Genomic DNA, 13,848 nt, shown 5'->3' on the forward strand with positions numbered 1-13,848 from the left:
AAATTGCATTTTTTCTCATTTTTAATTTTCAGAGTTTTTCTTAGAAAGATATACATAAATCATACATGACAATTTAAAATAATAGTAGCAAAGAAAACCTACCGTAACTCAACATAACCATAATATTAAACATACTATTAAGAGAAAAAAAGACTTTTACATTTTATACAAAGAAACCATCTTGGACACAAAAGATTCCCATGACAAAAGCTTTAAAAACATTATTTTGATGAGTCCTCATTTATAAAAAATGATAATGGCGCAACCTGACTAACCACAAAAAATAACCTCCCTTTTCCTAAATTGATTGAATTAGACAAATTGTATGTTCAAAAAAATCAAGCAAAAAAAAAACAAATAATAAAATATTAATCGACATAGCAGGACAGCAGGAAGAATCGTGAAATAAAAAAAACTGCAATAAATACAAATTTGCAGAGATTCACGTTTTTAAAGCTTGCGGATGGTTGAAATAGGAAAAAGGAAATTTACTAAGCGTTGCAAAGGAAATCTTGTTGCCTTCTATTGTGGCAGTGGGGGTGTTGCTTGCCCAACCCAAATCTTTCTTGATAAAAATGAACAAAAGAAAAAAACGCTGAAAACCTCCGATAAAAAGTTTATGATAGACCAAAGGAAACAAATAATAACGTCTCACCTTGATCGTACTTGCCATCTCGCTGATCAGTTTTATTGATTGTTAATAATTAGTAAAATAATTATTATAGCCTCGCGCTGACCAGAAAGTAGATTTTGATGGGGTTGTTTGGAGCGGATGAGATTGTGCTAGCTCCGGGAAATGAAGTCAGGCAATGACAGGAAGAGAGTCCTATTGGTGCTGGCCACAGTTTCTCTAAGAAACAGGATATTTGGGAGCACCAAGATAAGAGGGCTTGAAAACAATGATGTTTTTCTTGATGATACGTGCTAGAAGATATATATAATTTTTTTTTTTTTTTTTTCGTAACTTGTCATATGCCCGTGTTTGCTGGGGCAGGTGTGACAAAGTCCAATGTACAGTGATCTACAAGTTCAAGCAGGATACAGATGTGTGGAATAACCAGCCAATTTTTGCCTCAGCTCATTGTAGCCTCTCCCTGGAGGATAAGAGCATGTTTTGTTTTCAGAAGGGCAACATTTATGCAGACATTTTGATTGTTCATATACAGTACAGATACATATACAGATGTCCTTCATTTTTTTTTTATTGCAGACATTATGTTGTCGATTTTTTTTTTCTAAAAGTATGCAAGCATTCACTAGTTTTAGCGGTAACAGAATCTACAAATTTTCGAGTTTTATATAGTTATTACTTAACATTTCAAATTGAACAAATACAATTAGAACCTGATCTTTAAATATACAAGATACATAATGGAAATATACTGGAAAAAAGAAATATAAATATAAAGGAGAGGGAGGGGGAATGGGGAGGGAAGGGACAGGATGAAGGAATACGACTAATTATGGTCCAGACTCTAATAATGTTTTGTGCAAAAAATGCTGTATGTGCTTAAAATAGGAAATAACAAGTGATAAAAAAAAATTTAAAAAATGTATATATATATATCTATATATATAGATATATATATAGATATATATATATATACAGTGTATATATAATTTTATATATATACTTTATATATATATATATGTATGTATGTGTATATATATATATATATATATATATATATATATATATATATATACACACACACACACACAGTTGTGCTCATAAGTTTACATACCCTGGCAGAATTTATGATTTATTGGCCATTTTTCAGAGAATATGAATGATAACACAAAAACATTTCTTTCACTCATGGTTAGTGTTTGGCTGAAGCCATTTATTATCAATCAACTACGTTAGGCTTTTTAAATCATAATGATAACAGAAACTACCAAAATGACCCTGATCAAAAGTTTACATACCCTGGTGATTTTGGGCTGATAACATGCACACAAGTGGACATAAAGGGGTTTGAATGACTATTAAAGGTAACCATCCTCACCTGTGATCTGTTTGCTTGTAATTAGTGTGTGTGTATAAAAGGTCAATGGGTTTCTGGACTCCTGACAGACCCTTGCATCTTTCATCCAGTGCTGCACTGACGTATCTTTATTATGAGTCATGGGGAAGGCAAAAGAATTGTCAAAGGATCTGCGGGAAAAGGTAATTGAACTGTATAAAACAGGAAAGGGATATAAAAAGATATCCAAGGAATTGAGAATGCCAATCAGCAGTGTTCAAACTCTAATCAAGAAGTGGAAATGTAGTGGTTCTGTTGAAACCAAACCACGGTCAGGTAGACCAAGTAAAATTTCAGCCACAACTGCCAGGAAAATAGTTTGGGATGCAAAGAAATGCCCACAAATAACTTCAGGTGAAATTCAGGACTCTCTGAAAACATGTGGTGTGGCTGTTTCAAGATGCACAATAAGGAGGCACTTGAAGAAAGATGGGCTGCATTGTCGAGTCACCAGAAGAAAGCCATTACTGTGCAAATTCCACAAAGTATCCCACTTACAATACGCCAAACAGCACAGAGACAAGCCTCAAACCTTCTGGCACAAAGTCATTTGGAGTGATGAGACCAAAATTGAGCTTTTTGGCCACAACCATAAATACTTTATTTGGAGTCAACAAGGCCAATCATGAAAGGTACACCATTCCTACTGTGAAACACGAAGGTGGATCTCCGATGTTTTGGGGATGTATGAACTACAAAGGCACAGGAAATTTGGTCAAAATTGATGGCAAGATGAATGTTATCAAAAAATACTGGAGGAACATTTGCATTCATCAGCCAGGAAGCTGTGCATGGGAAGTACTTGGACATTCCAACATGACAATGATCCAAAACACAAGGCCAAGTCGACCTGTCATTAGCTAAAGCAGAAAAAAGTGAAGGTTCTGGAGTGGCCATCTCAGTCTCCTGACCTAAATATCATTGAGCCACTCTGGGGAGATCTCAAAACGTGCAGTTCATGTAAGACAGCCCAAGAATTTACAGGAACTGGAGGCTTTTTGCCAAGAGGAATGGGCAGCTTTACCATCTGAGAAGATAAAGAGCCTCATCCACAAATACCACAGAAGACTTCAAGCTGTCATTGATGTTAAAGGGGGCAATACGCAGTATTATGACCTGGGGTATGTAAACTTTTGATCAGGGTCATTTGGGTAGTTTCTGTTGCCATTATGATTTAAAAAGAGTAAACACAGTTGATTGATAATAAATGACTTCAGCCAAACACTAACCATGAGTGAAAGAAAAGTTTTTGTGTTATCATTCATATTCTCTGAAAAATGTCCAAGAAATCATAAATTCTGCCAGGGTATGTCAACTTATGAGCACAATTGTATATATATAAATATAAATATATATATATATATATATATATATATATATATATATATATATATTTATTATATAGGATTTATATAGCGCCAACAGTTTACGCAACGCTTTACAATGTAGAAGGGGGACAGTACAACTACAATACAGTTCAATACAGAAGGACTAGGAGGAGGGCCCCGCTCATGGAGCTTACAATCTAAAGGGCCTGGGAGGTGGTTCTAAAAGGTAATAGCTGTGGGGATGATCTGATAGAGGTGACTCGGGTACAGTTCTTAGGTGGAGGTGGGGTAGGCTTCCCTGAATAAGTGAGTTTTCAGAGATCGCCTAAAGGTGGACCGGGTAGGGGCTGACTGGACATATTGGGGCAGGGAGTTCCAGAGGATGGTAGAGGCTCTGGAGAAGTCCTGGAGGCGAGCATATGGGAGGAGATAACAAGGCAACTACAGTGCAGGAGGTCCTGGGAGGAGCGGAGAAGATGATTTGGGCGATATCTGCAGATGAGGTTGGTGATGTAGCTGGGGGCGATGTTGTGGCTGGCCTTGTATGTTGTATATATATATATATATATATATATATATATATATATATATACACACTAAGAAGGCCAGTATGGTGGCCTGAATTTATGGGAGGAGCCCGAAGGGTATTTAAGCAAACCACTCAATGTGGTATTTGTTGGTTCCGGTGCATGATACCCTCCCTCCCATTCACCTTTTTCAGGGCACTTCTCAGCACATTTCTCTCCACAATCATCCATTACTTATCTTGGGTATGCCCTCTTTCCTTGGCATACCAACCAGACCACCAAGGCACACTTCAGGTCTATTTATGTTGTAAGTCTTGTCGCGTGTTTATCTGATCCATATCTGTCTCGGTCATAGGGCCACGACCATAAATATTATATATATATATATATATATATATATATATATATATAGTATATATTTAATTTTTTTTCTTTTTTTTAAAGGAAAAATAAAGGATTCTCAAACTTTCTCCACTATTATGCACAGTATAGCATGCCAATATGTATGCTAGTAGCAAAGGTCAAGTTCTAGGCCAGTGGTTAACCTTTTTTGAGTCACAAATCCCTTTCAGAATCTGATGAAAGAGTTGGACCCCCGCGATGATACAAATTTAAACGGCAAAGAGTCAGGAGATGATTGCTTAGTGATCTGCTCTACAGGCAGTGGCAGGGTGCGTTTTCTTTAATTTCTTTCAATGGAAAACCATTGATTGGGACAAGGATGAGGGTGGGGGGCTGTATAGTAAATGTGATTTTCTATCTGACCCAGTCTAACCCCCTGAAACCCATCCATGGACCCCAGGTTAGGAATTCCTGCTCCAGTCTGATGTATAATAGTTAATCCCAGTAATAAGAATAGCATATTAGTAATGCTTATTAATATGTGCCTGAGTAATATACATACATGGCGGTGATGCACACAACAGGAGTAGACCTCAAGTCCAATCCCATATACAGAAGTAGCATAAATATCCAATAATACATGCAATAGTAGTAGTAATATTATGTAATGTGTATAACAATAACAGTAATGTTTAGGTACAGTACAAGTACAGCTGTGGGAGTAATACTCTTTGCCAGTAAGAATGTTCAGTAATATTGGTTGCCACTGAAAACAAGTGAAAAAGGACGGTGAGCCCTCACAACTACCAACCAGTAACTGTTAGCTGACCCTAACACTTACCTATCCTTTATCCTGCTGAGTCATATCTATAGCTCTGCAATCAGCAAGGCTCATTCTCACTGCTGATTGGAGAGATCTAGCTCTGGATCAGCAGGGGGTTTGCCGTTGAACCACTGCAGAGAGACCACTGCTTCAACACAGAGGATCATTCTACAGTGTGCTGGCAGGGGACAGGCTTTTCTATTTGAGCTGTGGCTGCTTTCTAAAGAAAGCAAACTGTAATGCCCCGTACACATGAGCGGAAATTCTGCCAGCAAAAGTCCAATGTGAGCTTTTGGTCGTAAATTCCGACTGTGTGTATGCTCCATCGGACTTTTGCTGGTGGAATTTCCGCCAGCAAAAGATTGAGAGCAGGTCCTCTATTTTTCTGACGGAAAAATTTCCGCTCAAAAATTCCGATCGTCTGTGGCAATTCCGACACGCAAAATTCCGACGCATGCTCGGAAACAATTCGACGCATGCTCGGAAGCATTGAACTTAATTTTCTCGGCTCGTCGTAGTGTTGTACATCACTGCGTTCTTCACGGTCGAAAGTTCCGAGAACTTTTGTGTGACCGTGTGTATGCAAGGTAAGCTTGAGCGGAATTCCGTCGGAAAAACCATCCAAGATTTTTCTGACAGAAATTCCACTCGTGTGTACGGGGCATAAGAGTTTGCACCTATATTGTTTTGATGCATATAGAAATATTTCGCTGTTTAATCACTTGATCCCCGGAAGACTTTTATTATAGCTGACAATTTGTAATGTAACAATTCATATTGTACTCTGTCCAGTACTGTACTGATTCGTTAACCAGAGCTCATATTTTAATGGAACATGACATTGAATACTTTTTTTGATAATAAAGCATTTTATTGATCCAAATGATTCAAGGCTTTTACTACATTGCTGCTCAAAAAAAACCATGGGGGAACCCTTTCATATCAAACTCCGGAAGACTCCCCCCCCTTCTGACCAGGCCATTTTTTGCACTGCGTTACTTTAACTGACAATTGCACGGTCATGCAACGCTGTACACAAATAAAATGTATGTCCTTTTTTCCCCTCAAATCTTTTGGTGGTTTTTATTTTTAAACTCTGCGGTTTTTATTTTTTCTGTTATAAACAAAAAATACCGACAATTTTTTCTGCTATAAAACATATCCAATAAAAAAATTGAAAAAAGCTCAAATTTCTTCATCAATTTAGGCCAATATGTATCCTGCTACATATTTTTGGTAAAAACAAAAAATACCAAAGCGTATATTGATTGCTTTGCGCAAACGTTATAGCATCTACAAACTAGGGGATATCTTTATGGAATTTGGATTTATTTATTTTTTTTACTAGTAACGGCAGCGAACAGCGACTTATAGCGGGATTGCGATATTGCAACAGACAAATCGGACACTAACTGACACGTTTTGGGAACCAGTGACACTAATACAGTGATCAGTGTTAAAAATATGCACTGTTACTGTACCTAATGACACTGGATGGGAAGGGGTTAACATCAGGAGCGATCAAAGGGTTAACTGTGTGCCTAGCCAGTGAACAGTGTGTGTGCTGCTTTTACTAGGGAAGACATGGATCCTCGTCCACGCTTTGCAGGAACACAGGATCCATGCCTTCCCTAGTAACATAACGGCTTGTTTACATAGGCAGACTGCTGTTGTGCCTCTGTACCGAATGATCAGCGGGTGCCGGCGGACATCGAGTCTGCAGTGCCAGCAGATCAGCTCCCGTTGTGTATAATCACAGCGGGAGCGGAGGCCGGTGGTGCGCCTGCGTGCCCCTTATCCGGAAGTGTCAGATCACATACTAGGTACGTGATCCGGTGCAGCAGTGCCACCTTGCTGCCATATACGGTTGGCAAGTGGTTAAAACTAAAAGCTTAGCTGGTCTTTAACCCCTAAAGTAGATGCTCTCCGGCAATGACCGAGTGGTATTTTTTAGGGTGAGTTTCCTGATGGTGACAACAGTAGACCGAGCCTGCGTAATGTATGCTGAAATAGCCACTTGTAGACTCCATGGAAAGCTTTGTGACAGGGTGATAACTTAAGAGCACAATTGAGAGAGCAGCAAGTTATTAATTTTTTTTGGTATTCTAAGCACAGGTTCGGCTTCTTTACCAACTTTTTTAAAAGTAATGTATGCATTACATTTGCAAAGTATACATTGCCTTTTCTAAGTGAATAGCCTCAACACCTGTACTTATTCAACCCTTTTTTTTAACAGGTCTTTGTGTTTTTTTTTTAAATCTCTACATGAAAACTATGGGTTGTCAAAAGAGAGAGAACACCAGTTTACCTTCAGACACGGACTGAAGGAAGAGGAAGCAACAGGGATGGAATCACTCCACTGCCTTTTTTAGTTGTGTGTGTGTAAACTAGAACTTGCGCTATTGAGCTCTGTAAACAACAGGCTTGTTTTTCAGCAAAGGAGATAAGCATACCCCACGTGAAAATAAACCTAGGTGTTCCATATTAGGGGGTCCTGCCTGAAGGTCAAATGGTATTTAATTTGGTTAACTCGGAGACCAGGTTGAATGTCCGTCAAAAATGTTAAGACGGCAATATTTTCTTACCTATTGAGCAAGTTACCCAAACATCTCAGAACCCCCGGCTATGAAGTGTCACAAGTGTTAATGATATATAACAAATAGAATGCAAAACAATATAAGTGCAATAAGCAATAAATGTGGTGACTAATAAGAGCAAACAAGCAATATAGCATAAAACATAAAAGATCCCATGATGGGTCTTAAACACAATAACAATGTATGAGTCCCAAGAATGGTGATGATAAGAGGGATGTAGTGAAGAGGCAACTTCAACATATATCAAACAGTCTGTGGGGTGGGTATATTCTGTGGTAGATGTACACCCGGGGGTGCTTTCACCATAGAAAGGACAAAGGAAGAAAAAGGTACCCTTACCAGGAGCGCTGGACCCAGCTCACTATACAGTGGTGGATCAGTAAGGCATAGAACAGGAGACCTGGAGCGGACCCCTCGAGCTGGGCTGCACAATAACCCATCCAGTAGGCAGTTGAACATCAAGGACGCCAAATGAGGAGATGAATTCAAGATGGCGACGCCCGCCAAACAGATGTCAGCTTGCTGGGAGCTTTCCTCCTTCAGCATTCAGGGTCTTCCAACTCCATGATAGGCTGAACATGGAGGGGTACTTTCGGCAAGGGGGGGGAGGAATGCAGCAAACAACTCACTCATCAACAGGTTGCCTGGAGCAGACCAAAAAAGAAGGGGTGCACGGGAGCCACCCCCTTATTCATGCGTCTGGCCCCCTGATCTATATGCAGGGCGTCAGACACATGGATTGCATTTGGGTTTTTTTTTTTAAGCACGTGATTAGAGCCAGAGGCTCTAATATAGTTCAAAAAAGGGTGGGCTTGGGGCGCAGAAGCCTACCCAGCTGTGTGACAATAGCGAATGAATATTTTCTAATGTAACACTGATTCTCCATCCCGGCCAATCAGGAAGTGGGTCCTGAGACCTGTCACCGGACCCAGGAGGAGGAGGGAGGAGATGCAGGGGAAGCAAGGAAATGGCAGTCCGCAGCCCGTAGAGAAGCCGCCACCAAAGTAGAGCCCCGACTACTGAATGATCGACCGGGGGGGGGGGTTGGGTGCCGCCGTGACCCGACTGGCCGACTGACCGAAGATGGGGGGGTTGCGTTGGGTCAATTGTTTGTCGCGCCCCCCCAACAAAAAAAAAACAGAAAACACCAGCGGCCACTGCAAATTTCCCATGAATGCTTATACATAGGCTTTGGGGTTCTTTCTAGCCTAGCTTAAGTATGGAAGCATGGAGTTCTTTTGTTTGGTACTGGAAATTTTGTTCCGTTTTGTAGAACCTGTTTTCATAGCCTTTTAAGAACAGTATACGCATAGTAGATCTGCATTATACTTTGTGAGACTATGACCCCTATATTACCTACCGCATGTGGATGGCCCCAACCATTGCTTCCCGTGCTTTCTGCACGCCATCATCCTACCCCTCAGTGCACAGTTGGTTGAGGACTATCACTTTAATATCAGTTAGATATTGTATGATTAGGATGAGGTGGTTTTGTTATCTCCCAATGTGACACCATTGCTTGACATTCACCTGTACAAATTTGTACCTTATTGTCTTGTCTAAACTTCTTCAATAAAAATTATTGGAATCTGATCCTGATTCTCCACATACTGTTTGAACGTTAAAATTGTATTACATACTGTATTTGTATGCGATATTTCACACTTACATGGATATATAAAAGTGACTTTTTTTCGTCATGGCCATAATAAAAAAGAAAATATTTCAAAACCATTATAACTTCCTGCCCAGGTGTGACAACAGAGCATTTCATTACTGAACACTGGTGCTGAAATTCGTCTTGCAGTGTGCTTCTAAATTCCTGTTTGCAGCAGTATGGACATGCTTTACATTTAGCAGAGTGGTAGGCATCCTTCTTGGCCACCTTATCTCCATAACGAAACCACAGGATCACTATTTTGACCTGAGGTTTTTAGTGCAAAAGTCTGAACAAAGCCTCATTGTACCTCTCTGTCTATGTCAGGAGTCTCTAAACTTTCCAAACAAAAGGGCTAGTTTAACAATCTTTGGAATATAGGGAGGCCTGAATATGGATAGTGGGTGTAGAAAATGCTCCAGTATCAGAGGTCAGTTGGAGTAAGCTATTCCTCTAACTTAGTGGTCAATGGAAGTAAGCTTGGTGGTCAGTGGGAGTAAGCTATTCCTGTGGCCTGGTGTTCAGTGGAAGTAAGCTATTCCTCTGGCCTGGTGTTCAGTGGGAGTAAGCTTGGTGGTCAGTGGGAGTAAGCTATTCCTCTTGCTTGGTGATTAGTGGGAGTAAGCTATTCCTCTGGCTTGATGGTCAGTGGGAGTAAGCTATTCCTCTGGCTTGGTGATCAGTGGGAGTAAGCTATTCCTCTGGCTTGGTGATCAGTGGGAGTAAGCTATTCCTCTGGCTTGGTGGTCAGTGGGAGTAAGCTATTCCTCTGGCTTGGTGATCAGTGGGAGTAAGCTTGGTGGTCAGTGGGAGTAAGCTATTCCTCTGGCTTGGTGGTCAGTGGGAGTAAGCTTGGTGGTCAGTGGGAGTAAGCTATTCCTCTGGCTTGGGGATCAGTGGGAGTAAGCTATTCCTCTGGCTTGGTGGTCAGTGGGAGTAAGCTTGGTGGTCAGTGGGAGTAAGCTGTTCCTCTGGCTTGGTGGTCAGTGGGAGTAAGCTATTCCTCTGGCTTGGTGTTCACTAGGAGTAAAAGAATGCATCAGGGTTGGTGATCGGTTGGAGTAAAAAAATTACCCAGTGCCTGTACTCAGTAGAAGCAGGTATAATCACCCATGGTTGGTATTGGTAGAAGGAATAGTGCCCGATTGTCGATGTCAGTGGGAAGAATAATCCATGAAAAATAGTGCAGCATCATTGGTGTCAGTGGGAGGAAAAGTGTCCCATCTTTGGTGTCAATGGGAGATATAATAATGCCCCATCATTGTGTCAGTGGTAGGGCTAGTGCTCTTTCATTGCATCAGTGGGCATAATAGTCCAAAATCAATAGTGTCAGTGAGAGGAAGAGTGCCCCATTGATGGTGTCAACAGGAGGAATAGTGCCCCATCTTTAGTATCATTAGGAGAAGCAATAATGCTCCATTGTTGGTGTTATTGGTAGGGCTAGTGCTCCTTCACTGGTGTCAGTGGAAGGAATTGTGTCCCATCATTGGTGTCATCAGAAGGAATAGTGCCCCAAGGGCTGGACAAATGCAAACAAGGCGTCACATCCAGACTGCAGATGTTGAGGACCACCGGTCTACTCAATTCTATAGGTCAGGTTTCATTGACTGTAAACAAAAGACAAATTAATGCAATTAGCCTAACCAAGCTTATCTGAGCAGTCTTGCTAATCACATCACATGATACCTGAGCCCAGGAGAACCTGAGCAGTGTCAGTTGTAGTAATACCTCTGCTAAATATTTCAGTCACACTGCAGCTGTAGATTTGCTCGGCTGAACACCTATTTGTTATGACGCTCGCACAGGAATCTCCATAGACTGTGTACACAGTGCAGAGGTCTCCTCATTATTTCCTCTTTTGGTGGAATGTTCTTAGCCTATAGTGTTAGGCTATTTTCTCTGTTGGTGACTGTTCTTTAACTCTTATGGTTGAATGTTTTCAAGGCTATTTTTCTCAGAGGATCTAATATTAGGGAATGTTACATTTGCCCAGGGAAAGACAACAAACAGAAACAGGCATTACACACATACAGTATTATAGACATTATTCCTTAGATTTGCGTCAATGATGAGACATATGCAAAGCAAATTTTTTGTAACTAAACCCCTAAAATTCTTTTTTAAAAAAATCAACTAAATGTAAATCTGTACATTGCCTATGCAGTTTCTCAAAATTGCGGCCCTTTGCTTGCCTTTATCTGGACCTTCAGGCACTGTTCCTCCTACTGATATGAGACTATTCACCTCACTGACACCAACCATGAGGCACCTTTCCTTCCACTGATACCAACAGTGGAGCACATTTCTTCCTACTGACACCAACAATGGGGAACTATTCCTTCCACTAACATCAACAATGTGGCACTATTCCTTCCACAGACACCAATGATGGAGAATTATTCCTCCACTAACAATGGAGCATTATTTATCCACTGACCCCAACAGCAGAGCATCAATTTTTCCACTGACACCAATGATGGAGCATTATTCCTCCACTGACACCAACGATGGAGCATTTATTCCTCCACTGACACCAACAACAGAGCATAATTTTTTGCACTGACACCACCAATGGAGCATTATTCCTCCACTGACACCAATGATGGAGCAATATTCCTTTAACCGATACCAAAAATTGGGCACTATTCCTTCTACCCACACCAATGATGGAGCATTTTTCTTTCCACTGACACCAAGGATGGGCACTATTCCTTTCACTGACACCAACAATGGGGCACTTTTCCCCTGACTAATACCAATGATGGGGCACTAGTCCTCCTCCTACTGACAACGCTATGTAGTTTTTTACTCCCACTGACCACCAAGCCTGAGACATTGTCTACTCCCACTGATGCGGGGGCATTATTTTCTCCGATTGGCCACAGTCCGGCCCCTCTAAAGTCTGAAGGACAGTAAACTGACCCTTTGTTTAGAAAGTTTGGAGACCCCTACCCCCGCAAACCAACTGGTTTACTTAAAAGCCTACCACCTTGTTGGAAAAAAGTGGCCATTTCAGCAACATTACAGAGACATTGTCCACTATTGCCAACATTAGAAATCACACCATCAAAAATGACTTGTACCCATCATCGGGGTTCATATAGACAGCAAGGGGCTACAAAGAGGCTGTAGGAAATCAGCAGCATTGAAAAAAGTTCAAGAGAAAAGGTTCTAAGGACACTCACAGGTATAATTCCCTTTATTCCAAATTCCTTCATTCCATGTATTTACGGTATTTATCGGCGTATAACACGCACTTTTTTCCCCTTAAAATCAGGGGAAAATCGTGGGTGCGTGTTATACGCCGATCCCCACTGTCTGTGTGCCAAAAAAGAGCGAGCGTCACGAAAAAAAACGAGCGCCGCCAGAAAAAAACGAGCGCCCCCACTCGCAGTCCCGCAGTCCCGCCGTCCCGCCTCCCTGCTGTCTCTGAGAGGATGAGGAGCGAGTGCTGCCGAAAAGGACCGCAGGACTGCCGCTCGCAGTTCCGCCCAGCTCCTTTGATGGACATAACACTCCGTCCAATGGCAGGACTGGGCAGGACTGCGAGCGGAGCCGAGCTGAGTACACAGTATACTCGGCTCGGTCTTTTTCGGAAGCGCTCGCTTCTTATCCTCAGCAGGGAGGCGGGACGGCGTGACGAGCCGAGTACACAGGCTCTGTCTATCTCGGCAGCGGATTTAAATGGCGCAAACAGCACACGGCATTGGGCAAGGCTGCATTGGGCAAGGCTGCACTGGGCAAGGCTGCATTGGGCAAGACTGCACTGGGCAAGGCTGCATTGGGCAAGGCTGCACTGGGCAAGGCTGCATTGGGCAAGGCTGCACTGGGCAAGGCTGCATTGGGCAAGGCTGCACTGGGCAAGGCTGCACTGGGCAAGGCTGCATTGGGCAAGACTGCACTGGGCAAGGCTGCATTGGGCAAGGCTGCACTGGGCAAGACTGCACTGGGCAAGGCTGCATTGGGCAAGACTGCACTGGGCAAGGCTGCATATGACAATGGGCAAGGCTGCTTATGACAATAGGCAAGGCTGCACTGGGCAGGGCTGCATATGACAATGGGCAAGGCTGAAAATGGCACTTAGCAAGGCTGCAAACAGCAATGGGCAAGCTGCAAATGGACACTGATCATTCTGCAATGATGGACAAGGCTGCAGATGAACACTGATGAGGCTGCATTGATGGGCATTTAAATGTAAGTTTTTTTTCCTTAAACTTCCCTCCTAAAAGTTTTTTTTCCTTAAAATGCCCTCCTAAACTTGGGGTGCATGTTATACGCCGGTGTGTGTTATTTGCCGATAAATACGGTATTTATTTATTTTATTCCACAGTTTGCTTTGATTATCTAATGTAAGCTGCTGAACAAAGGGAATCAAACCTATAAGTGCCCTCAGAACCTTTTTAGCTTTTGCTGAATCCTAGAATAACCGAGCACCAAAATCAAGCTAAATGAATGTAAGGAGATGATCTCTGTTTGTGTCTGTGACAAGCAGTAAAAGCTGGTCTACCCACTTCCCCCAATATTGTACAATCAGCAACACTGAGATA

At 41.8% G+C, this 13,848-nt stretch overlaps 1 protein-coding gene across 2 annotated transcripts in view; it reads right to left on the bottom strand.

Annotated features, from left to right (window-relative positions):
• ERG (ETS transcription factor ERG) overlaps nucleotides 1-13,848 on the bottom strand; it is a 248,054-nt gene that overhangs the window by 129,897 nt on the left and 104,309 nt on the right. Inside the window, exon 1 of one of the 2 annotated variants that reach the window (XM_073617217.1) lies at nucleotides 656-1,286. The exons of the other annotated variant lie outside the window; for it this stretch is intronic. Coding sequence (XP_073473318.1) covers nucleotides 656-673 — 18 coding nt within the window. The 5' untranslated portion in view covers nucleotides 674-1,286. Of the gene's footprint in view, nucleotides 1-655; nucleotides 1,287-13,848 lie in introns of those variants that run through there. 2 annotated transcript variants of the gene reach the window in all.

Source organism: Aquarana catesbeiana, linkage group LG02, assembly GCF_042186555.1.
Source record: "Aquarana catesbeiana isolate 2022-GZ linkage group LG02, ASM4218655v1, whole genome shotgun sequence".
NCBI classification, from domain to species: Eukaryota; Metazoa; Chordata; class Amphibia; order Anura; family Ranidae; genus Aquarana; species Aquarana catesbeiana.